General features: G+C 42.5%; 1 protein-coding gene across 21 annotated transcripts in view; it reads right to left on the reverse strand.

Annotated features, from left to right (window-relative positions):
• LOC5667581 (protein sidekick-2) overlaps positions 1–22,637 on the reverse strand; it is a 31,067-nt gene extending 8,430 nt beyond the window's left edge. For 2 of the 21 annotated variants that reach the window (XM_061644202.1, XM_061644201.1), the window contains exons 1-7: positions 22,404–22,632; positions 19,230–20,346; positions 9,044–9,210; positions 8,310–8,436; positions 8,024–8,147; positions 7,484–7,665; positions 3,310–3,497 (exon numbers count right to left, since the gene is read on the reverse strand). In XM_061644202.1, coding sequence (XP_061500186.1) covers positions 3,310–3,497; positions 7,484–7,665; positions 8,024–8,147; positions 8,310–8,436; positions 9,044–9,210; positions 19,230–19,317 — 876 coding nt within the window. In that variant the 5' untranslated portion in view covers positions 19,318–20,346; positions 22,404–22,632. Of the gene's footprint in view, positions 1–3,309; positions 3,498–7,483; positions 7,666–8,023; positions 8,148–8,309; positions 8,437–9,043; positions 9,211–19,229; positions 20,347–22,145; positions 22,383–22,403 lie in introns of those variants that run through there. The other 19 variants (XM_061644217.1, XM_061644220.1, XM_061644219.1 and 16 more) reach the window with 19 other exon arrangements.
• Positions 22,638–23,919: the final 1,282 nt, after the last annotated feature.

The raw sequence follows: 23,919 nt of genomic DNA on the forward strand, positions 1-23,919 counted from the left end.
CACAGTTAGAGCTATGCGCAGCAGTTCTAGGCGCAAGGTTAGTGAACACAGTAAAGAAAATGCATAGATTGGCAATTACGAAGCAATTTCTCTGGTGCGATTCTCGTACCGTATTATCGTGGATACGATCCGACCAACATCGATACAAACCCTTTGTTGCTTTCCGGATTGGTGAAATCTTGGAAACGTCGAGTGTGATGGATTGGCGCTGGACTCCTTCGAATGAAAATGTAGCAGATAAACTGACGAAACGTTGTAAAGAATGGTGTTTCGATCCGGAAGCAGTATGGCTCAAAGGACCTGCATTTTTATACAAAAATGAATTAGAATGGCCAAATCAACCAAGTATTGGCGCAAACACTGAAGAAGGATTACGCGCAATTCACCTGTACCATGAGGTAGATCTCCAGAAACCCCTCATTGATGTGACACGTATCTCAAAATGGACTATACTAATTCGCACTATGGCATGTGTGATTAGATTTATATCCAATTGTAAACGTAGACGAGATGGGAAAGAGCTAGAAACATTTAAAGCGACCAAACTACAGCGGAAGAAAATAATCACGGCAAATTGGAAAAAATTAAACGTTCCTTTAACTAAAGAAGAGCATTATAAAGCAGAGTGTATTCTCTTAAAAATGGCTCAGGCGGAATGTTTCGGAGATGAACTAAAGGTATTGAGACATAACATGAATTTGTCAGCAGAAGAGTGGATTCCTCTTGAGAAGTCGAGCATGTTATATCGCCTAACACCATTGATCGACGGCGATGGAATTATGCGCATGGAAGGGCGCACCATTAATGAAGAAGTACTTCCTTTTGATTTAAGATTTCCAATCATTCTGCACAGGCACCACTCCATCACCGGAAAAATCATTCAGTGGTACCATGAAAAGCATGGACATGCTTTTCGAGAGGCAGTGAAAAACGATCTTAAGCAACGTTACTTCATTATAAATATGAATGCAGCAGTGAGAAAAACCGTAAGCGGTTGCGTGTGGTGTAAAGTCAAGCGAAGTCGGCCGGCAGTTCCTAGAATGGCACCATTACCTCCTGAAAGGATCAGCAACACGCAACGCCCATTCAGCAGTGTCGGAATCGATTATTTCGGCCCAATCGAGGTGACGGTAGGTCGCAGTCGTCAAAAAAGGTGGATTGTCCTCTTCACATGTCTTGTAGTACGTGCGGTGCACTTAGAAGTAGCCTACGATTTGAGTGCATCGTCATGTTTAATGGCTATTAGAAGATTTATCTGCCGTCGAGGCCCTCCTTCAGAATTTATTTCAGACAATGGGACGAATTTGAAGGCAGCCAGTAAGGAACTAGTGGAACGGATGCAGGCGGTCGACGAAGAATGCGCCAACGAGCTGACTAACGCGCGAACTTCTTGGCGATTCATTCCACCCGGTACACCGCATATGGGCGGCTCATGGGAGAGAATGGTGCGGACTGTTAAAGCTGCTTTAGAGGTTCTACAAGAAGGAAAGCGATTGACAGATGAAGTCCTTCTTACGTCGATCACGGAAGCCGAAGACCTGGTAAACTCGCGACCTTTAACGTATGTGGCGGATGAATCGTCGGACGCGTTAAGTCCGAACAATTTTTTAAGGGGAGTATCTCCAAATGAACCACATTTGGTCTCAGCAAGCCCTAATAATGCAGAAGCGCTTCGCGATAAGTATAAGCTATCACAATTATACGTGGAACAGTTGTGGCAGAGGTGGATATATGAATATTTGCCAGGCATAAATAATAGATCGAAATGGTTCGCCGAGTCCAACCCTTTAAAGAAAGGAGATATAGTGTTCATAGCAGAAGGAAAAAACAGAAAACAATGGATACGAGGAGTTATAGAGGAGGTTATACTCTCTAAAGATGATAGGTGCCGTCAAGCATTAGTAAGAACTGCAAGTGGAATATTTAAAAGAGGGACGTGTAATTTAGCGGTCGTTGATATAAAGTAACACTGGCCTGTGATACCAGACCAGGATTACGGGTGGGGGTGTAAGGTACGACCGCAGAATCCGATATAGGTCTATAGACAAGGTAAATAGGCCTTTCTTGAACGCGGTAAACTGCTTCCGCAAAGAGTGCGATTTGCGAGAAGAAGAGAAATGAGAGCGACAAAACGAGAGAGTGTGAGAGATAGAAAGAGGAAAGTCAGTAGCAAAAAGGAAGTCGAACAATACGGAAGCAAATAAAACTAATTTTTTATGCGATCTTATCAAAAGTGCATGTAAAAAAGGTTTTGCCAAAAGATTTACTTTCCGAATCGTAGCGCTACTCAACAGTGTGTGTGTATCTGTTTCTTTTTCTTCGCCCTCGCATTCGGTTTCTGTAGCGAAAATTGTAAATCAAGATGAACAGATATTTTATGAAAAATTAAAATTCGTAAGTGAGCGAAAACTGCATAATAATGGCGGGTCCACAGGTTGCGAGCTCGAATCGGAAGCAGAAGCGTCTGCGTGCGCGCACGGTACGGAACGTTCGGTACAGGTTTGGTTTCATTTTTGGTTTATGATGCGCATTAATCATAGCAAAACATTTTCACATCGCAACATGTGTACGGAACAAACCAACAAAAACACCGAAATGGTGTCTCGTTAGTGTAACATAGCTGTTTCGTTACTCTAATTTTTTTTTTACATTACAATTGACAGTGACAAGGGATATTTTAAACACAAACAGACATGTTCTTGTGCTTGCAAAGAAAAACTTTGCCTCCGAATCAAAGCACAGTTTCCAATTCGTACGGCCCTTACGTTTGTTTGGGAAAGTTCCAAACAAAAAGCTTCAAATAAAATCAATTTTAATTTCTCTATCCATCAATCTTGGACATGGAACGCATATTTCGAGCGCTTCACTACCGATACTGGATCACTGGGTCGGAGAAAACAAAATGACAGTCCCGTTCGGTTTCATTTTATTTTCCCGTTTTCCTTCTCCAAAAACTTTCCCACCTTCATCATGCGAGACACCAAGCACAATAGGCGTACGTTAAGAAATGGGGCAATGTCACAAGATTTGACACGCGTGTTACATCGACGATATCATGCACACTTCTTTCTTTCTTTCTTTTTTACATTTTGTACAAGATTGTCAGGTCGGAGCGCCATCGGCCAAAAAAACACAACGTGAAATCCTGAGTTTGAAATATAAAGATAAAAATCCGTCGCCAAAAAGTGAAACGAAGACACACACGAAATTATCTAGCGACGCGCACGTTAGCAAAATCAATCAATGATACCGTTCGGCACGTGGGTAGTTTGAGTGGAACGGACGGAATCTTCGAGCCGAATCACTTACCTCGACGGTGCTGTCGCGAATGTAAATCTCCTTCACGTCGTCCGGATGCCGGTCCCGCGTACGGTACGTTATGCGGTAGCCAAGAAACTCGCCCAGAATCGTGTCCGGTGGCGGCGGCTTCCAGGAGATGTACACCGAGGTGGCGGATGTGTTGTGCGCTATCGTCGTTACCGGCTTGCCGGTCGGTGCTGCTCGTCGATGGTGGTGGTGGTGGATCGTTGATTTATTTCATTCATTTTTCGTTGCGTTGATTTCAATCGGTACCGGTGCACGGAGAATGGAAGATAAGTAAAAGATAGGCGTTATACAGGGGAAGCGTATATGTTAAGTATATTGTTTGACTATGGGATGTAACGTATCTGCTGCTGGAGTGGAGTATGAGCATAATGATGATTTATTGAAGGAATGGAAATTTAAATTATTAAATGCGTGTGATATGATAGCTCCCGCTCTTTGCGTGTGTGATGTGATAGCTGTGGAAGGAATTTCGCAACGCTGTTCAGCAAGTTTGCAGAATTTTTCGCAATTTTGTACACTTAGTTGATACGTTACATATTAGGCCTTTTCTTGTCAAACAACTGCACAGGAAGAAACTGAGACTGCACATATCAAAAAAGTATTGTATTGTGAAGAAAGTGTATTTCTTCATAACAATGCATTCTGTAAGTATAGTCCATTTTTGAAACAGATTAGTTTTTAGACTTAAAGCAGCGAGCTCAACGGGAGGGAATTCTCCCCAAAGTAGAATTTTGACATTGTAGGGAGAGGGGTAGGGAGTAGAATTTTCGACCAAACTTTCACAAAATTCAATGGCCCATACCTAGAATATTTGTATCATCAAAGGAAGAATCGAAAAAAAACGATGAACCATCCAATCATCAGCTGTAGCTGAACATTGTAGAATGTTGTTGAAAATGTGAAAAACTAAAATTTGCAGTGATTTGTGGGCAGTGAGCAAAGATTATTCAATTCCGATCACCGATTCGTTGAATTTTGTTGCGCTAACGGCTTTGCCAACTCAAGATCAACTCAATACAATAGATGAAGCATCTAAAATGACATGTGATGATCGTGGGAAAAGGTCCATGATGAAACAGGCAATGAACGAGACTGAGAAAATAAAATGCTGCAAGGCAAAATGCTGCATGCGAAACAAATGCAGTTTCGACACGTTTAGAAGTTGAAAAACCGGATCGACAAAAATCATGAATTTCCCTTTCTGGACCGTGCAGAATCCCCTCCCTCCTAAAGTTGTAAGAGAGGATTATATTCTCCTCTTACAATTTTAGGAGGGAGGGGATTCTGCACGGTCCAGAATGGAAAATTCATGACATACACCCACATGGAGGAAGGGAGGCTTCAAAAAGGTTAAAAACCACTGACTTAGAGACTTTGCCAATTTTTGACTTTATGCACCACTTAGTGTGGCTTGAAGTCACAACAATGTCAACGTGAAAACAAACAAACAAGCATTGTGTTCAATCGCAACTGCTTTTGTTGTCTTTTTTTCCAATAAGCCTTTTGAACACAATAAACAACTTCATTCTTTACGTTATATTTTGACAAAAATAACACAAACGTTCCTAAAACCTGCTTGGAAACATAACTTCCCACGGCTTGGAAAACCCAATTAAAGCACACATTAAAATGGGAGCAACTTTTTCTCTCTGCCATAAAAAAACCCCATCCTGCCAACGCATAAACAGCAAACAGAAACCCCTTTTGACGGGTGCACGGCGATAATTGCTGTTTGCGGAACGTCCGTTCCCAAAATCTACCCCTACCATCCCCTACCACACTCGCAGATACCCCGAAACATTCCGTTCCGTGCGAAATGTGTTATATGTGTCGGTGTGTTTACGCTGCTTGCCCCTTTCCAGTTCCGACCCCGACTGCTAGCGCTCGCGGGGCTTCGCAAATCAACGAACGTCAAAACAAATACACACCGGGGTTAAACGGTACGCAAATCCCTTCAAACAGTCTTCGGCCCCAGCGCACCCCAAAAAGGATCCCCTTTTTAGCGCGAAAAGAGCGAAGAAATGCTGCACATTGCTGCTGTACCTGGTTCCGATGTTCTGCCGGCGACGGCGACAACAACGACGACGACGACGACGACGGCGAAAGGCGAATCGTTTTAATTTATGCAAATTTATGCCATAATTGTAATTAAATGGCGCCACACGCGAGCTGGCGGGAGAGGCAAGGGCGGACCGTCGGAAAACACCTCGCCAGGTGTGGGATCGACCCATTTGCCAATCACACTTACCGTTTCCGGAATTGTTATTAACTTTCTTGGGGCGGTAGCAACACGTAAAACACGCGCTCGTAAAAGATTGCTTTAAAAAGCAGTTGGCTCAGCTGCTGCCCGTGCGAAGGTGTACGCGAGGTTTGTGTGCTTTTTTTCGATTTTGTTTTTTTTTTTTTTTGTTCGCCCTCATCCTCATGTTTTCCAGCAAGACAGACAGGTTGCCTGCCCGAAGCCCGGGGCCACGATTAGTGGATGAGGGTTTGCGGAAAGAAAATTCTTCGCATTTCTTTACGTCCCCAAAAGAATGTTTCTCGTTTAGCAAATTAGAGCCGAGTGAAGCACATCAAATGCTAATTTCATGCAGCAGAATGTTGCCAAAACAAAGATCGTCAAACTGGGAAGACGGTTCGTTCGGTTGGGAATGTTTCATTGTGGTTTTCTTTTTTGGTTTGGTTGCGTTGCTTCTTGCCTAGACGGGCGGATTCGTGGTTGGCGTGGCGCCTTGCAAAACGGATACGAAATAATTCTCTAAACTTTCCCATTACAGACAACATGACGGTTAACAACAACGGTGAAGCATGTTCCGGGCAATCGTGTTTAAGCTGTGCTGTTTCGGAGGAAAAGTCATGTCCTTCCCGGAGCGAGGATTATTTGTGCAGTGTTCGAATGTGTTCGAATGAATCGTTCAATATTGGCATTGTTTCTCGCGAAGTTGTCTTTTCCCGTCTGATAAAGTGTGCTTTCAGAAACTTTTAATTTCTAGGAAAGTTGTGCACGGTGTTTGTGAACTTGTTCGAACAATGTTATGATATGACTATCAAAGATCATAGGATAAAATATTCCTTGAATTTTCAATCTCATTTCCAATTCAATTTGATTTTTACTTGAAAGTACAGTAGGGTAAGTGTGCCAATTGTAGCTATAGCACCAATTATGGCTGTAACGAACAATATTTTCGCTCTAAAACAGTCAATTTGTGTCTAGAACCCAAGGATAGAGTTTAGATTATAGATTTAGAAGGATTAGCCCCATCAAATGTGCGATTAATTGAGCGTGGCTACAACCACTACAACTAGGGCATTGCAATGATAGAAAACGGAGATATGATACTATTAATTTTACTTGTTCAATGGTGTTTACATACAAGTTTTAACCTGCAGTGAACTTATCATTATTTGATTTAAATTTAACAAAATGATTTTTAGTCTAAAAACCATCGAGTTTTGGCCCACAGCCACAAGTGGTAAGGCTATGGAGAATATCTAGGAACGCTATAGCCACCTTTAGATCCAATTTTTAATTGAAATTTTCTACGAATTCAACCATCTCTGAGTCAAAATAAAAATAATCTCGTGTTCTTTACATTTTATGCCACAAGAAATCACATAAACTTTTAAAATTTTAATAATTATTTATGCTAGAGTAAAATCCGTATCTTGATGGCATAATAAAGCCATAATTGGTACACTTACCCTAGATATGTCAAATATATCTATTTCTGTATGTAAGTAGATTTAATAAAAACGCTTTATACGCATTTATGTGACTTTTTCTCGGATAAATAGATAAATAGAAAGCCCAACAAATGGAATTTTATTCTTGGCTTTTAGATATAATTGATGTCTTTAAGAATGTAACTATGCAAAATTAAACATTTTCCTATTATTAAAAAAAAACTATTCTTAATTCCATTCAATTGACCTTCGCCACTTGTAAAGTTGATTCAATATATAGGAACTATAGTAAGGAAACTATTCTAAGTGATGCTTTAACGTGTGTGACACTTCTTAGATTGTCCCACTGAATTAAACGATTGTCCCTTCGTATTTTAACAAAAACTACACCCACAGTACCCTTCCGCAAAATAAACCAATTTAAACATTCAACGCAAACGCATAATCTTTTCGTCCCCCCCCTTGCACTTACCTTCCCGCAGCGTCACGAAATAGTACGACTCCTTCGAGGGTGTACTATGTCCCAGCTCATTAACGGCAATGATACGAAAGCTGTACACGGTGAAGGGTAGCAGTTCCGTCACCTGGTACGTGGTTAGATGTGATTTAGTGTAGATCGGTGGCACCTGATTCCAGTCTCCATTTTCACCGACCCTGCCAAAGACAAGCGCACGTTAGTGTGGGCACGTGTGAAGGGTATCTTTCTATTCCCCCTAGCTGTACACCCCACAAACGCCCGATAAATGTACCGTCCCTTCGAAAGACAGCTTAGTTTGCTTTCAAAAACTCATACTATCGCATTGCAAATCGAAAATTCATTCCAGCACGACCCGCTTTGATCTTAGTGTGAACACGGTAAACGAAAAAGAAAAGAGAAGAGAACACCGAATGCTCCCTGCGTCTCCTAAAATTTTGACATTTCATTTGGGACAAGTAACACTATGGGGGCACCCGGTCAGCTTGCAGAACCCTCCTGCATCGGTAAACCAGCAGCGACTCTACCAATATTTACCTTGTTTCGATGATGAAATTCGTAACCGGTGCGTTCCGTGCGTCCTGCGAGTGGGCCCACGATAAATCGACGGAACGTGACGTGAAGCTTACCACCAGCGGTCGCCCAGGTGGATCCGGCACGTCTGTGAGCGGGCGAGAAAAAAAAATACGGGAACGTTGTAAAAAGGGGCGAGGTAAAAATATGGCATCCAATTTACCAATCTGCTATGTGCAGAAAGAAAGAGAGCAAAAAAAAAACACAAAAATAAAGGAAAAACAACGGGAATGAGAGATGAAACTCTTACCTTGCACTAGCAGATCCGCTATCGCTTCCGGACTGTGCCGGTCGTTGAACAGACAGGTGTACTCGGCCGTATCGGCCGAGCTGGTTGGACTGATGTGCAAGCTAAAGTTGCCCGGCAGCAGCGTGATCTGTGCAGCGACAGTTAGAATGTAATGATAGTATCGTCGAAATTGCAAAATTTAATTTCTAGTTTGAGTGACTTTGTGCACCGAGTTCGTGTGGGGCACCGAGTTTGTAGCACAGGTACGTGCAGCTACCGGGAAGATCCAGCTTTGAACGTACCGCAACAGTGTGCATCTTGTTTGTATATGATGAATAAATATGTTGTACCACAAAATGTTGCACAAGGGCAAACATAGAATTTGCTCATTAAGTTGATTAAATGCAAACAGTGCGGATCAAGACACGATTCTAACCGAACCATAGGAAGTAATTTGAATGACATGTAGGTTCATTCGAGTTTTTTTTTCAACAACTCTAAGCAAACAACCACCTCCATATTGGTTCGCAGTGATTAGGTTTGTGTAGCAACGCACTTCACTTCGCTGGTGCTTAAACTCCAACGCAGCAAACGAAGCGTAGAGCGCTAGCACCGTAGTATTTGTTTGATTGTAGTTTAACAGTTTCCATAGTGCTGTTTGATGGGTAAAGCCAACAAAAAATCGCTCTACCCTCTCCCACATCCATCTACACACGCACAGAAAACAGTTAAATCGAGCAGATTGGAAAGCTTACCCTCGGGTTGTTTACCAGCGGCGACCCATTAACGTACTCGGCTACGGTTTGTGTGGTTTTCCAAATGAGCGTATCGATTAGCGAGTGCTCGTTCACTCCAGGACAGCTGATGGTAACGTTCCGGCCGGCCACGGCTACGTATTTAACGACCGGGATGTTTTCAATATCTGTATGGTTTTCGGAAAAGGGGGAGAGAAATTAAAAAAAATAGAGTCAAAAAGGGCAATGGCAAAGGATTAGGTTAGAAAACAAAAACATCGAATTAAACAGCCCAATCGTTGTGCGAGGGAGAGTCCCATTTTAATGCTCTAACAACAGTGCTCATCACCATCACGCAATGCATCGTTTCAGTTTCTGCTTTGTTTCCTAGACGAAGTGGCTAGTTGTAAATGCAGCTAGAAAATTAAAAATTATGAATATGCTAATAATAATTCAAATGTCTCATAAATTAAAACCGGTCACAAAAACACACACACGCACACACGGGACGGCGTGTTGGAAAATTAATTAAAAATTATACGATTCGATGGCAAAATAAAATAAAGTGTACGAAAGCGAAACACACGGCGGGTGGCGGGTTGCGCGCGTTAAAACGGCCAGCGGCCACCGTACGAACAACAAGCCCATAACTTTTTATTGCCCCTGCCCTTGGCATTAGCGTATGGAATCGTTCCGGCTAGGGCTAGGGCTACCGCGACACCCGGCCACACCGGCTACACGGTACAATGGAAGGTGAGGTTTTGCTCCATTATGCGACCGACAAAATGGCACCATTTGCCCGACATAAATCAACGTCAAGCCCGTACCGAACACGGGTGCCGGGGACTCGGGGACACGGCTGACGACGACCAGTGTCGCATGTGGCGGCGACGAGCTAGCAAGTGTCGTGCCATCCAAAAAATACAGCCCAGCCGGCCGTACTATTGCCGGAAATCACGATTCAACGTCGCGCTCGCGCGCGCGCGCCTGGTCTAAAACATGGGATGGCCAATTTCTCTGCGAAAAGGGTTTCGTTCGTTTCAGCTCGACGCCCTACTTCCCTACTGCGCTGGAAGGACGTGGGACAGGGTGAACGAGAGTCGGGCGAGTCGCTAGGGAGTGTGGGGGGGGGGGGGGGGGGAGTGAACCGCCGGTCCGAAGCAACGGCTACATAAATCAAACAAAAACACACGTACGTTGGAAAAGCGATCGCCAAACCCAAACTCGGAAAGGAACAAGCGAGTTCTCCGCCATAGGGAATCGAATGAGAAAAAAAAAACACACACACACAAGGGACAACTAAAAGTGCACTGGGGCTGTTGAAAACGCAAACGGCAAATTTGTATATTTGGTTCAGCCCAGACCCAGGTCGGGGTTAAGGACATGAAAGTAAAAGGCACCACATGGAAAGATAAAAGACCTTCGACTTCAAAGGTGAAGCACTGATTTTCCACCCGACGGTTCAGTGCTTTTGGTGTGCTTATGTGTGTGTGTGTGTGTGTGTGTGTGTGTGTGTGTGCAGTTTTTGTTTTTAATACGAACTGTTGCAAAAGTGGGGCGGGTTGATTGTGTATGTATTTGTTTTATTGAAATTGTTTCACGTTCCTTATCTTTATTAACACAAATTACTCACACAAATCATAGGTACTACAAAGTTATAATTTCGTACTAAAGTCGTTCAGTTGTATGACCTTACATATGGACCATATTTTTGCAATTTTCAACAACCAGTTCCTCCATAATCAAGACATATTGTTGAATATCTACGCCCGCAACCTAAGCTAAGCATACATAATACCATCAGTGATTGATTCGTCCTACACAAATATTAGTCTAGTCAATTCATGAGTATGGAGTGTCCAACTACCCAAGGTAAGGCCTCTTTGCCCCAACACTTCCATTTCAATCCCCAGCACCGAACAGACCACTTCGAAAAGAATTCTCTTCAGTGCAGCTTACATCGGCAAAACGTAACCTACCTAAACCGTGCAACCAGACATCCCACCAAATAGCGTTGCGCCGTGAAGCGTGCTGCCAAATTCGATGACACTCGATACTATACGATGACAGGTCGATACAAAAACAATCAGATGTACGGCGAATTTTTCACGTCATGTGTGGGCACGTGAAAATTTTAGCATTTCAACGAATGTCATCGCACCGTACACGATAACAGCTGGGTACATACATTTAGGCGTGATGTTTATTTTGGCTATTTTTTCACGCTAGTGAAATCGTCTCCATGTGTCCGGTTGCACGGTAACGGTGTTGGAAGGCCGCCCTGGCTAGCGCGTGTTCGATCACATGACATTACTAGCCAGATATCGGTACGATGGACGGTCCCGTGGTACAGTCGTCAATTCCTACGACTCAATCATATGTCCATCGTGATTACAAATATAGAATGGACCATTCCCCCATGTAGCCAGGATTGCATGGTACTGAATACAGGGTTTCGAATCATATAATGGACTACTTGATCCACTCGGTGGAATGTTTGAAATGGTAAGGGGATGTTTGCAACGTTGCTATGGAGGTTTGCATCCAGCTATCCAGCTATAACTATAGCAACACATGTTTTAGGATCCTTACCGCGCGGCTACATGAGGTGAAATATACAGCGAAATGAACTATTTGACAGGTGAAATATCTGACAGGTACAGCTAAAGGGTTGGGGGAGACACAACATCCGCTTTCGAAATTCTATTAAAAATACTATATTCATAAGTAGAACATTCCCTAATTAGAAGAATTTATGAACTGTTGACTGAAAATTGACGAAGTACTCGATATTGAAGTTATTTAATGGATTTATTTACGATTTTGTGCACGTTATTTGTTTACATTGCACATCAGCTGGTTGCTGTGATGCTTTATCCGTCAGATATTTCGCCTGTCAAATAGTTCATTTCGCTGTATATTTCACCTCGTGTAGCCGCGCGGTTAGAAATAAATTGTAATTAATCTGTAATAAAATTTATTCGCAATAACTATTCACTATGTAACTGTTTCCTACGTCCAATCCGATTCAACATTAAATTCTACTATTTCTTCACATCATCAACATTTTCTGATGTATTTAAATATGAAGATTCTTAAGCGTGTGTTCAAAGCATTGGAATAAATCGTTTGAAAAATTGAAGGTTTGAAGGTAGCCCAGTGATTCCAGGCTGGTTCTTTGAATCAGATGTAATGAGGGTAATTAAAGAAGGGGGTAATTTGATTATATTTGATTATTAGGAAATATATCGCGGCAGAGAGAAAATAGTAGCGTAGAGAATGTAACATAGAAGAATGTTTACTGTAAATTCAAATTACAACTGAAATATTATTTCCTACAAACAATAAAAATGCATGCACATCAAACTGTATGTGCACATCAAACTATAGGTATGCATGCAAACCTCCATAGCAACGTTGCAAACATCCCCTTACCATTTCAAACATTCCACCGAGTGGATCAAGTAGTCCATTATATGATTCGAAACCCTGTAAAGTCTCGCAAGCCTGTATAGGCCGACATGTTCGCGTACGACGTTAACACCATATAGAAGATGTTTTTAAAACATTCAAGGTACGGCGAATGTTAAACACGGTAGTCGTGAATCCACAAATAGTATGCAAATATTAAGAACAATCGAAAACGTACACGACAGTCGAATGAATGAATCATAGTTTTGCGAGAAACGCTTCAAATAGAGTATATTATTGAATGAATTTGAAAATACACGTATTCAAATACCATCGATTAAATTAATTAGGATGTTCTATTTAGATTGCATTTCGTAGTAATTTTGTAATTTCTAAATCTACACCACATTCAATATCTACCCTCATTTTATCAACTCATCCCTAAATTACACAACCTACGTAGCTTAATTTTAATCAGAAGCAAAAGTGCTGTTTTACCACACCGCTCCGTATCAATCTCGCTCCAATTTAGCGGCTCCATTCCATGCCAAGTGCATGAAACGTAAATAAATTTAGCTTAACGAATCGACACAGAAACGGCATTTCGATACGCCATTCCCACTCGTCTGCCCGGCATCCTAACGCCACCGTCACCGTCCCACCGACCGTGCCCGACCGTAGACAAAAGCCTCAATGGCTCGATTTCAATGCCGTTGCGCATTCCCATGAACCTGTGACCGTAGCCGGCTGCAGCACAAAATTTGAATTGCTAATAGTTTTGCGAGAAAAGTTCTTCTCGTTTTCAACACCATTCTTTCTCGCCCCGAACAGCGTGCATAAAAGGCCGGATCGGGCCAGCGTAAAAAAGAAGCCTGCAATATCATGCTGACAGTGGCGGAAAAACAATGAGCATGTTCCGGGGTTGGGACAAGTTCCCCTTTGTTAAGGAGGTCGGTCCGCTAGCTATCCTTTTTTCTTTGCTTTTTTTTTGTTTTCTTTGGTCTCACGGTTTCGATTCTCCGTTGCGCTAGATGTGGGTTCTTTCTTATTCGGCGATTTCTTCAAAATTTGATGATGTGCGAGAAACAACCGAAGCGAATCTGAATCAACCCGGGTTGGGCGGTCCGATCTAAACACAAAAAACTCCGATCCGATAAAACTTTCAGCCGATACATGGCACACCCGGGGCCGGATTGAAATGCCGGAACCATTGGAGAGAGAAAAAAAAACAAAATATTCCACAGTCGTTGGAATAACGGGTGGAAAATGTCTACCAAATTCTATCAGACGCCCTCTTACATAACACCACTCAAACCAAATCCTATCCCTTGAAGCCAAACGCAAGCGGCCGGATCAAAGGGAAATGGCATCGGCGGCTGCTACTGGGGGTAAAAAATAAGAAATAAAAGAAACACACTACAAACCGGGTGACCAGCAGCGCCAGCCTGCACCGGTGATTGTTTGTGGTTGAATCAGCTCTTTTCACATCCGTGCTGGTTGGCGTGCCACCGGAAAGAAGCAATTTATTTCTCTTAGCTCATAATCTCTTCAATAAAATGGGTGAAAGTGGAGCGCACCGCTTTGTTTTATCGTCCAATGTCCAATAGCCCATCGCTGCGGCAAAGGTTATCAGGGGAGAGGTATCAGCACCAATCCGTACAGGATGTACACCCGTGCGCTTGCTCCGCTCCCCACGATCAAAGCAATCATTGCCAATCGAAGCTGGGCAACCAATTTCTCATTCCTGCTGCTGCTGCTGCTGCTGCTGCTGCTACTTCTGCTGCTGGCTTTACGAAGATAAATGCTTCCTATGATAGCGTTTTTGGAGCCAAACACATGACCTAAAATAAAATAATACAACCAATAGATTTCGGTCTATCAGTGCCAAAAACAAGGGGGGAACAATAAGCGACGGAGCCGAATGTCGTGGGACAGGAGAAAAGGATGCAAAAGGACAAGGATCATCTATTCTCAGAAAAGAAAAAACTCACTCCTTGTTTTCAAGCCCTTCCCTTCATTCCATCGATATATTTAATCAAATGATCGCCCGAGTCTATCGTTTTTCTTCTGTCAAAGTAAATATAAAAATATCACAGAACGAGGAAAAGAAAAATATGAAACAGATATAAAAATAATAAAGTTGAACTAAATCTAATAACACCGAACTTCAATATCCTCCTCATCCTCAATTATTTCAACCACCGTACCCTGTGTGTCAACTGATTTTAAATGATGGTTTTACAGAGAAGTTTTGGTAGCAAATTTTATGAGTTTAAATAAGCTTGTAATTTAGTTTAGGATCGATATTAGTTCGTTTAGATCACGTATAGCAAACATTGCATCACAAATATACAAAATACACAAAATAGCATCAAAGGGAATTATTTCAGTAAATTATGTGTAAAGCAATTGACCTTTCAAGCCCATTTAATGGCATTGATTAAATAATGGTAAAAACACCTTATTGTCATTTAATTTGTTTCTACATGAATGTTGAAACTTGCAATTATATGTCTTTAAACATGTATACGTTCTTCGAATAAAATCAACATAACATACAATAGACTGTAACAGCAGACTTATACACGTCGGTCCAGCACGAATTTGCTAAGTAAACGATTTTTTTAGCTTGTTCCAAATTCATTGACTGTTCTTAAGTACGTCTCATTTAGCTACGTGGTACTAATGCTATTAGTAACCCGGTATAAATGTCTGGAAATCCGGTTTAGATCAGCATGACCATGTAGGTTGTTGCGCCAAAATGGATGCAATAGAAGAAGCTACATTGGATTTCCGTTTCTATTTTGTCAACATATATAAATCAATTATGAAAACACATCACATTTCAACTTTTTTGGTATCTCTATAATAATATTAGAAATGTAAGGCTTTTGAAGTTTGCTCTAGAGATCCTTTATCAAAATGTTAAACCATTTTCTTGACTTGACGATACATAAAAACAATGCAAATTACACGCTGCTACATTCAGTTCCATCCGTCCTTTTTGTTCTTGCACCCGACCATCGATTCTACAGGGACTTGTCGCACGGTATAATGTTCCTGTGTCATCCAAAACCCGTCCCATCGAGCCAAAGCAATAACATAGCACAGCAAGCTTTCAAAATGTATTCATATCTAACAAACCTCTGTGCCTTTTCTTCTCGCCAAGCAACAGTAACCGCATTTCCCTCCAGCACATCTTGAACCCACCCTGCCACTGCCCGCAGTTTGTGTGTAACGAGTCAATTCAGCACGGGACTAGAAAGGTATTCTGGCGATCGGTGGCATTCGTCTACTAATGATCAGAATATCCGTTCCATATAATCCATCTGATGTTCGCTGTACAAAACGGCTACACACCATTACAATACGGGTGACGGGCAAAAGAAAGAGTATTACGATAACGATCTATCCGTTTCCGTTTCACACGCCGTCTGCCCCGTCCCGCCCAATGTTACCGCGCGCTCAACGCTCCGGGGCGGCAGGGTGTATTCAATCGGACCACGACACTTTTCCTTCGAGCGCTTTTATGTGCGACCTGGTCGTAAATCGATAATACTTCACGTTTTCTTCCGCCTTGGCACTGTGCCAGCGCACAATGGTGCGAGCTTTCAGATGCGATGTGATGGTGCAGCTGGTAGAACTTTTCACCCACTCTGCTTTGCTCTGCCCCCCCTCGGGCAAACACATGACATGATGGACGGGCGGTGCCGTTTTGGCCGGTTCTGTTGTGCGAGGGATTATATTATATTCTTTTTGTTGCTGTTTGTTTGCAGCGCAGAGCGGGTGTGCTTTAACATGGCCTTGGAACGCCAGGGACATGCAATTCTAGAGCCCCCTGGGGAGGATCATTCCGTTTCGTGGAAACGAATTTAAGCTGCTCGCTACACAATCAACCATTATTGTAACCATGCACAGGAACAACACACGTGCGTGGGGGTAGATTTCAGATGAAACTTTTCTATAAAGCGCTTAACCGTTTACTACGTTACGTTAGCTATACGTGGTAGTTTATGTTTTCGTGGAAATGTAGCTAAAATTTCCTTGCATACAAACAAGAGCGACCTGACGACCTGTGTTTTTATCTTTTCGTGTGATAATGTTGCAATTGGAAATTTCGAGCAGAAGCTACTTTTAAGCCCGTGATAACAAAAGGGCTTCCATGCATGAGCATAACAGTCATGTAGAGAGTCGATGGCACAACGTTTTTTTTCGAACCAGACCCATTACCAGAAAAAGCGTTCTGTGACATTCCAACGAATAAAAAAAGCTCTACCGAAGAGCATTTTACAAAGCTCCGGAAGTTATTGAACAGTTTTGGCAATATTCATCGTATAGCTACGGTTGTCATCACACTGCAATTTCCTTTGATTGTAGGAAAATTCCTTCACTTCATGTACAGTCTTCAACTCACATGACGCACTCAGAAACAAACGAACTGTCAAACTAATTTTCATCCTTGCTACCCACAGCTAAATAAAAAAAAAAGGTCAGTACCAGTGCAAAACAATTCGATGCAACCATTAGGGCACAAAGAAGAGCCAACCCAGCGGCGAATACTATCCTGAAACTTTTCTTATCGGTGTAGCACACCGTAGGCAACCGGCTGTCGTGTACTTGCCAAGCGCTGAGTTACAAAAGGGATTTCAAACCCGCACGAAACTACCTCTGCGTCCTTGCAAGGCCCCGTTCCAGCCCGGCCCAAACGAACTGATTTTCACATTGGATTAGGTTTGCTTTTACTAACACTTTCCTGCCTACAGCATGGCCACATCCGCTGGGAGCTCTTTCATCGATTTAACTCAGATTGTGCAGCTTTAAAGTTTACTGTTTGCTTTGAAAAGGGTTATCAACCCCCACCTCCCATACCCCAACCTTCTCCATCGGGGTGTGGGTTGCTAGAAAAGGTCATGGAAACTTACTACTAATGGTAATCAAAAGGAAGCCGGGTCGGATAAACTGGTTGTCTGCGAAAAGCTTCGAGTGTCACACGGTATTCATCTTAGTTTAGTTACCCTGAGCTGTAGTCTTTGTGCTGTTTGAAAAGATTACAAATATTCCACAAGCTGGAAACTTCCTGCGAAGTGGAAAGGGAATACAAAGAAAAGGCTGCCAAAAGTAATGGGACAAAGATTTTTTTTTAACAGAATATAAACTGTACCCTTGCTTGAAAGGGACAGCCTTTGCTTCTGAACATGAACCCCTCGCTGTCGAACCCATGCCCGGGTTGAAACAGCATTACTAGACTTAATTGTTCCAAGTAAACGGGTAAAGACACGATTGAAATGGAAACCGATCCTTTGTCGACCTTATAGGAAACATTGACACTGCGATTCTTTTAACTATTCCGTTAATAGGGCCCTTCACGATTCTAGTCAGCTTTTTTGTATGGAGTTTGACAGTTGGAGGCTGAAATCATGTAAACACTCCATACAAAACCACACACAAAACTAGCCTGAAATTTTCAGTCTAGTATATTCTAACCTCAAAACTACAATTAGATTCGAATACCTGCTCGAAAAAAATGCAAAACAAGGTGCTGTTTTCATTTATTCCAAGGTGCATTAAACAAATCAGGTTGTGGAATCTAGAATCAAAGTGTATGCAGAACAGGTAGACTCATAGCCTTTTTTCCCAATAACCAAATTTGAACGTCTCTTTTTGACAGTACGGATGAAAACTTTTGCTCGAACTGGCTCTCTGGTAGCTTGACGAATACACAAAACACTCTTGAAATCTTTATTCAGAAGCAGAAGCGATCAAAATCAGCCTTCTAAATACATACACCTTGGAATATGCTCACCTGTATATTAAACCCTCTTTGATAGCTGCTCGAAAACTGCTCTACAGTGCAGACAGCTGAAACTAAATGAAATTTAATTTAAATTTCAGCCTACTATCTAAAAACGGAAAGGGGCCCAATGTTGTATATCCTATGTAAAGCCCAAAGTCTATATAATACAGAGGTCTAGTCATCCAGAACATTTGATCAAAAAGCGTGGGAAAGTTTTGACAGCTGGATGAAAAAGCTTCAATAGTTTCATCGCATGATGCATTAAGGTTTTAGTTGTTGTGTATGCAGTCTGAAAGCTTTGATTTGTTCATAATCTTGTTCTTGAAACAGTTGACAAATATCAAAAAAGATGTCAAAACAAGCTTTCAAAATGGTGTACCAAAATCGAGCTATGCATCGACCTCTGTATTACATAGACTTTGATAAAGACTATCCCAAACTCAAATACGCATCTCGTTTATCAATGTAGTGTCAATCCATGTGATTTACTTTTGTCAGCGTTTGTATTCAATTTAGAATGTTATTCTGAATATGGATATCGTGGTATCGATGTTGCTGTGATGCTGATGACAATAATAATTGATTCTATGTCCATCCCATGCAGGCCCTAAGCCTATATATTGAATGCATCTGCACAGACCAATGAAGTTTTCAGTTTAAAACTCAAAAAGTAAGAATGAAAATGTTATAATTAAATACGATAGGTTTTACCGTAACCATTTCCATTATCTTTGCCCATGCTATGATAATCCACAGAAAGTATAAACTATCTTCAAACAAAGCACAGCAACGGTTTGGTGGAATAGTACATCGAGCTTTAAATTTTAAATTAATATCTCCTTGGTACATACGCAACGAACAACAACAACAACAACCAAAAGCTCCTACCCAGCAAAGCACACACGGAACGGTACAAACGGAATAGTGAAGCAGAAATCCTAATGCGACAGCCGCACTCCTTCCCGCGGTAAAAACCACTTTTGTTCTTTCGCCCACACTCACCGAATATCCGCGTTGCGCTGCCGTAGAACGAAGCAAAAATTAATCCATAGACAATAAATCCCAGGTTGGTATTAACGAGATTAGTCATCGTGCAGTCTCCGCTTTACGGGCTCGTTAGCACACGCCGGGCTCTGCTTTTTTTCTGTTTTGTCGTCGAAGGGATGGGAAAGGACGTTTCGCTCACGCAGCGGGTGCTGTGGCGGGTGTGCCGACGTTCGTTACCGGCGCCAGATCCAACGCGAGCGGGTTTGGCGCGTACGCGATTTAATCCTCCTACGGACGGGGGGCTAGCGATTCACAATAATCACACGCACACATTCACACATGCGTGTGCACAGACACTTTTCCCTCACTTGAGCAAGCTTTTCACTCCCCTATACACATACACAACAACCCATTCACATACACAGCTGGCACGCAAGCACGCACGCACGCATATAGAGAGGTATCACGTTCGCACGGTCGTAAAAGTAGCACACACGGGTACGCCGCGTGGTGTCGATCGCTGTGTTGGTGTGCCAGTCGTCGCTCATCGGTGCGGGCGCGTTTCGCACATGCTTTTATGCGGCCACGGCGCACAGATTCGTTTCAATTTCGATTCGAATTTATTTCACTTCCATGTTGTTTATTTGTTTGCTCTTCCGAACTGTCGCGGTTGTCGAGCGTTGTTTTCGCTGCTACGCCTGCTGCCAGCAACAACAACACCCATCACCATACTGCTGCCATAAACCGAGAGAAGTGTTGATTTAATGTGCGAAGGATGGCCATCCTGGTGGGGAAGGATGAGGGGAAGAGGGCGTTGAAGAGAAGGGGTGTTAGTGTGGGGAAAGGTAAAGCATAACCGACGTTGTTATTCGGCGGCTCCCCGGACCTGCTGGCAAACGCCGTTTGTACCACTTGCGTTCGCGTCCGATGCGTTTGACAGGCGAAAACAAGTTGCTATCAGTTGTGGTGTTGTTTCTTTACTGGGTCGCGCTGCCTGTTTGGGAAGCCTTTTGCAACACCACCGTGCCTTATAGGCAAGGCGTTTGCTTACAACGGCACACGCTGAGACAGAAATAGGCTTGATTTATTGTGATGATTCGATCAACGCACTCGTCCAAGGTTGAAACACAATCTATTTGAAGAATAAACATGCGGTAGCACGTGACGGGCAGGCGTATTAGTGGCTAAAACCAACTCACTCTAGAACGTTTATGGAAGGGGTTTATCGAAGGGTGATACCGCAAACATATGAAATCAAATTGCACACACGGTGAACTGAAACTATGTAGGTAGGGAAGGTCCGCTTCTTCCTCAAACAGAGAATTATAAATTATTTTTAAAAGCTAGCAAATGAAGAATCATCAATTCTTAGTCATTTGAAAAAATATTCCGACTTCCTCCTCTACAATACAAGGTTGTTCTTAAGGCACAATTATAATAGTACTTTAAATTACAGGTATACCCCTATATACGCTATTAATGCGGACCGGAGGCAATAGCGTGTCTCGAAAATTAGCGTAACTCGAATTTAGAGTTTTATAGTCTAATTATTGCTTATTTTGATTAAATGAATGATGAATGCTGATATCAACTAAATGTTACGTTTTTCAACCTTTTAAAATGGGTTTTTTAATTCGACCACAAGGGGAATTTATTAGGCATACGACATTTGATGCATCAAATAGAAACAATGTGCTCAAAGAACTGTCAAATTTAAAAAAAAATCGCGTGTATCGGGGGAAACCTGTACTGATAAACAAATAGCATTAATAATTCGAGAAGTTTGTTAAAATGGTTGTAAACATAATCTATACATGTAAGAGTTTTGGTGTACAAATATGAATGTCTAGCTATGAATGATAGATCGTAAATATATTAATATACTAACATTATATTTTACGGTGCAAATTTAATAAGCATTTGATTTGATTTGAGAAGAAGAGAACTTGCACACATGGTACAACAAATATTTAATTTTAAACTAAGCATTCTGATAAATAAAAATTTCTTCTCCAACGCTAACATATAAAACAAGGGTGTAAAGCTCGTCTGTATCGTTCATAAAACTATCGAGCAAACTCATCCAACTCGTACCGTTTTTTCTTTTAATTTCTAGAACATTATCATCCATCATCATCCGCATAGAAAATGAAGCATACTGTTACACCGCGGACATTTCTAGATCAATTGCACTCTTCTCAAATACACTTCCGGCGCAACCATTCGTGAAATGCACTCGGCGATCGATTGCATCCATTAACAAACTTTGTTTGCACACTCACCGCCTACTCGATTTGGTTTCACATTCATGCACTTGCTCTTTGTTCTTCTATCTCCATCGCTCCCGATCTCTCCCTCTTCATCGCTCTCTCTTTTTCTCTGCCAATAATCCTAGCACTAAACTGAAACGATTTTGAAACTCCAATAGGCACTGCGGCGATGAATTATATTTGTTTTACGTTGCATGTGCATCTCTCATCCACCGTCCAGCTGCCGCACCTCGGTTCGCTTGTGCAAATACTCGTAGCTAAACTGAGCTGCATTTTAGGAACACAAATGCATTTCCTGCGGATGATAATTTCGACGGCGACGGTAAGGGTGGCCAGCGGCCCTTAGCTACTAAGTCGAATGTGCTTCAAGCGGGTCGAGCGGACAACGCACTGAATCGTTCACAACGTGAGCCAACGGTCAAAAAACATAATCATCACTCTTTCCCGCACACGCTGTTGTTCGCTGTTTTTGATGTTGCGGGGTTTAATTTTTAATCCACCGTAATTGCTTTATTTTCACTCGTGCGGCCTGCAACTTCCGCAAGAAGGTTCACGGGGCGACACGATGACGGTGGTGATATTTCGTGCTTTGCTAGCGCTTAGATGCTTTTCTTATTTTCTATCCAGCGTGTTCTGTATGTCGCTACCCTTTTTCACTCACCATGTGCTATCGTACTTGTGTGGGAAGGCAACAAAAAATAAACACACACACACACACACACATTCGCTTCACAAACACTCCCGCACGGCCGTAATAGAGTAGAGCACTACGTTGCCCTCGGCAGTCGAGTTGCTGGCCCAGCGAAATTTAACTCCTTCAAGAAGGTGGCTCTTTGTTTTCACTTCCACCCACCATGCTCAATACACACACACACACACACACACACACACACACACACACGCATGCATCTACACTCACCCACCACTCAACGATACACAGCCATGGAAGGGGGGGGGAGGGCTTATGTGTGTGAGCACACACAGACACACTCACTCACGGAACCGATATGCCACCTTCACTCGTTCCCACGTGAACGCCGAACGCTTTGCCGATTATTCGGTATGCACGACCGGTGCCCTCGCGCAAATGCAGCTGTTCCTCACCATCAGGTGCGCGCTCGTACAAGGATAATGCGATACTGAACGTATCGTGCTCTGGTGAAGTTTTCGTCGAGCTCGATTTTCCCTTGTTGCATGCACTCTCTTCCAGGCGAGAGAGTTTCCGCCGAGACGTCGAGAAGAAAGAGAGCGAGAGAGAGTGCAGGGATCAAGAGCGCGAGCGTGAACTGCCAGCGTACACACGGTAGCACCAGCTACGGTCTCGAGCGAGACAACGTATCGAGTGGCCGGAGAAGTGTGCTTCCTCGTACACTCCTGGCGCTGGGCTGGCGCAAGGCTGGTGGTGGTGGTTTGCTAAATAAATAAAGCATGTTATAAAAATAGAGCGCACTGATTAAGGGAAACGCTGCAGACAGGATACGAAAGAGACGCAGCTAGGCGGCGGCAACCTTCGGTGGCGGTTTGCCCGACCGGATCGTGCCGAGAGAAAATGTCATGCAACGGGCAAAACAGCTTTCTCTTATTGATTACGTAACTCTCGCGGTTGACAGAACCGATTCGTTTAGAGCTTATAAATCTCCTTTCATTGACACCCCTTGATGTATGGTGTTCCTGCGAGGGCACGGACAACCACCGCCACCGGAGGGGAAAGTGATAAGTGAGCTTTTTATCAGCGTCATTCTAGCTGCCATCGGCTTGCACTCATCATAACGAGCTGCTTGCCGTCAGCTGCGTGATGTACTATACTGCTACGGGGCGTTTAAGAGAGACGCACAGCGGTAGTGGCGAACAAAAAGTGGCCAATGGATTCATCGAATCGGACAGCCAATTCAATTATTAAGTATTGTCGGAAGCGATTTAAAAGAAAAAAAGACACTCAACCGAGAAGAACTTATTTAATTGGGTCTAATTAAATTGCGAAAAATATGATATTAACCATCAACACACAACGTAACGTTGTTAACACACATATTACCATACATAAAAAGTAAAATTTGAGTGCATGTCAAAATAAACAAAATTCTTTAAAGTTCCGTGTAGAACGCATACCATATGATTTCGTTAATTTTCTTTTTTGAATAGGGTCGTCAATTGCACTGGAGATAATAGCATTTTTGGAAATAAAATAAGTATATAATCTAACTTATTGAACTATTTTGCTTGTGTATTAATCTAATCCTGCGCTATACCAATAATTTAGCAAACATAGTCACCGCAAACCCAAAACTCACACCTGTGCAACACGGAAAAGCTCTCAAAACTTACAACAACATAACAATGCTTCCTTCAAACTTCAAAGGGTTACTTATGCTCTCAAATGTACCGGAGGCTCGTAGCAAAATAGTTCCTATGTGGTGCATCGTGCCACTTGTGAA

Source organism: Anopheles gambiae, chromosome 2 (genome assembly GCF_943734735.2).
Source record: "Anopheles gambiae chromosome 2, idAnoGambNW_F1_1, whole genome shotgun sequence".
Classification (NCBI taxonomy): Eukaryota; Metazoa; Arthropoda; class Insecta; order Diptera; family Culicidae; genus Anopheles; species Anopheles gambiae.